Raw genomic sequence first — 2421 nt, 5'->3', positions numbered from 1 at the left:
TAAGAAGATTCAACGAGATCCTAATCCCCTCATACATCTAATGTGGCTCTTCTTCTAAAAGATCAGGGCATCCCCTAGAAAACTATTAATCTTCAATCTGATGTTTGGCCTTTGGTCTGATGAAACAATCCAAGAGGTACCATTTGGTATACACATTTCTTTTTCCCATCCCTGACATGAGTGCCATCTCTGTTGCGATCGATTTCGGCACCATTATTAGTACCATGATTTCACAAATTAGTTCAATTAGTAACACATATGTGTGGTATAAAAAAGCTTACCGTCTCCGTGATACACACTCACTCTTCTTATTTTACGCTCTGCTCTCAGTTCAGATTTAATTATCGTGCCATTCGCAACAGACCAACCAACCAACCAGTACGTGCGGGTGTAAAACATTCACACAAACGCTTCTCGAATGTATAAAGTTTTTTTTAAAAATTCCTTTTTTTTTTTTTGCTTCAATTAAATATAGTTGAAAGATGACCTCCAAACCCGTGCTGTACTACACCCCTGGTAGTCCACCCTGCAGCTCGGTTATGCTGTGTGCGGCCGCCTTGGGTCTTGAGCTGGATCTGAAGTGAGTAGTAGTGGATAGTTTGGAGAAAAAAATCGCCTTGTCATCTGAACCATTTTTTCTGTTATCTTCACAAAGGGTCGTAAATCTCAAAGATGGTGACCATCTGACGCCGGAATTCATCAAAATGAATCCCACACACACCATTCCAGTGCTAAACGATGATGGGGTGGTGGTCACAGATTCCCATGTCATTTGCTCCTATCTGGCCGATAAATATGCCGTCGATGATACGCTGTATCCCAAAGATAAGACCCAGCGCATGCAGGTTGATTCGCGTCTCTATTTCGATTGTGGCCATTTGTTTCCCAGGGTGCGTCTCATGGTGGAACCAGTCATATATTTTGGTGAGGCCACAATTTCGGAAGAGAAAATCCGTTATATGCAACGGGCCTATGATGGCCTGGAAAAGGCCTTGACCGGTGGAAAATATTTGTGTGGTGAGAATTTAACAATTGCCGATTTGTGTTGTGCAGCCTCAGTGGCATCGGCCGAGAAGTTTGCCCCCATCGAGGAGGAGAAATATCCCAAAGTGAAGGCATGGCTTCAGTGCCTGTCAGAGTTGCCGTATTATAAGAAATTCAATCAGGAACAGGCGGATATTTTGTATAATTTGGTCCAAACTAAATTCGCAGAGAATAAGAAAGCTTAGGATGATGAAAGCTTAAAAAAATGACAAATATTTTTTTTTGTGGGAATTTTGAGATCTCTTAAGGACGGCCTGCTATAGAGAGAAGGCGTTCAGTTGTTCTTTTATGGACGGAGGGCCCTTTGAAGATTTTCAAAAAAATAGTAAATAAATAAAAAAACGGACCGCCTATTTCAATAGTTTTCTATAGATTGAAATTGTTCCCTGTTCTTTCATGGACGGACGATTTTGAAGGTCTTCTGAACAGCAGGCGCTTAAAAGGTTTTCTTTAGACGGGAGAACTTATAAAGGTCCTGTACAGGCGAAAAGCCTTTGGAATTTTTTTTATAAATAAAAGACCTTTTAAAGTTCCTCTAGAGACAGAATGGTTTTTGGAAGTCTTCCACGGACGGAAGACCTTTCAAAGACATTCTGAATGCCGAAGACCTATCCCACGTCTTCTGTGGAGAAGGGAAGGTCTTTTCAAGACCTTTCGAAGATATTCTGAATGCCGAAGACCTATCCCATGTCTTCTGTGGAGAAGGGAATGTCTTTTCAAGGCTCTTTTGGGCTCTGTAGACCTTCTAGAGGTCTGCTATAGAAGGAAATTCTTTAAAGAATTGTTAAAAGACTTTTTAAAGGTCTTCTATAGAAATAATACCTTGTAAATATTTATTTATTTATTTATTTATTAACTTATATTAATTAAAATATTTAAAAAGGATTTTTAATGAAATGGTGAGTAAGATGTTGGGAAAACCACGAAAAATGAATTTTGTTTCGATTTTCTTCCAGAAGAAGAAGATCTCCAAATTGCCCAGAAGAAGATCCGCCGATGTTCCAGAAGGAGATTCACATATCTTCCAGAAGAATATACACAGATCTTCTTAAAAAAAACTCCGCCGATTGTATAGAAGAAGATACACAGATCATCTAGAAGATCCACAGATCTTAAAGAAGAAGATCCATAGATCTTCCAGAAACTCAAACACAGACGTTTTAGAAGAAATTTCACAGATCATCTAGAAGAAGACTCACCGATCTTCCAGAAGCAGACCCACCGATCTTCTAGAAGAAGATCCACAAATCTTTTTGAAGAAGATCCACAAATCTTATAGAACAATATCCACCGATTCTCTAGAAGAAGATCCACAAATCTTATAAAAGAAGATCCACCCATCTTCTAGAAAAAGATCCACAGATCTCCTACAAGAAG

At 39.2% G+C, this 2421-nt stretch overlaps 1 protein-coding gene across 2 annotated transcripts; it reads left to right on the top strand.

The window, feature by feature from the left end:
- Nucleotides 1-251: 251 nt before the first annotated feature.
- On the top strand, nt 252-1318 carry LOC101895607 (glutathione S-transferase 1). 2 transcript variants are annotated; one of them, XM_005184607.4, is made up of 3 exons: nt 252-378; nt 476-580; nt 656-1316. In XM_005184607.4, the coding sequence occupies exons 2-3, from the start codon at nt 483-485 to the stop codon at nt 1227-1229; spliced, it is 672 nt and encodes a 223-aa protein (XP_005184664.1). In that variant the 5' UTR covers nt 252-378; nt 476-482; the 3' UTR covers nt 1230-1316. The 2 variants fall into 2 exon arrangements, with proteins under 2 accessions (XP_005184664.1, XP_058981718.1); XM_059125735.1 differs by lacking the exon at nt 252-378 and having other exon boundaries at nt 470-580; nt 656-1318.
- The last annotated feature ends 1103 nt before the right edge of the window (nt 1319-2421 follow it).

The sequence above is a fragment of the Musca domestica genome, unplaced genomic scaffold (assembly GCF_030504385.1).
Source record: "Musca domestica strain aabys unplaced genomic scaffold, Musca_domestica.polishedcontigs.V.1.1 35, whole genome shotgun sequence".
Lineage (NCBI taxonomy): Eukaryota > Metazoa > Arthropoda > Insecta > Diptera > Muscidae > Musca > Musca domestica.
The sequence above is the reverse complement of the archived record's forward strand: the minus strand, read 5'-3'. Positions and strand labels throughout refer to the sequence as shown.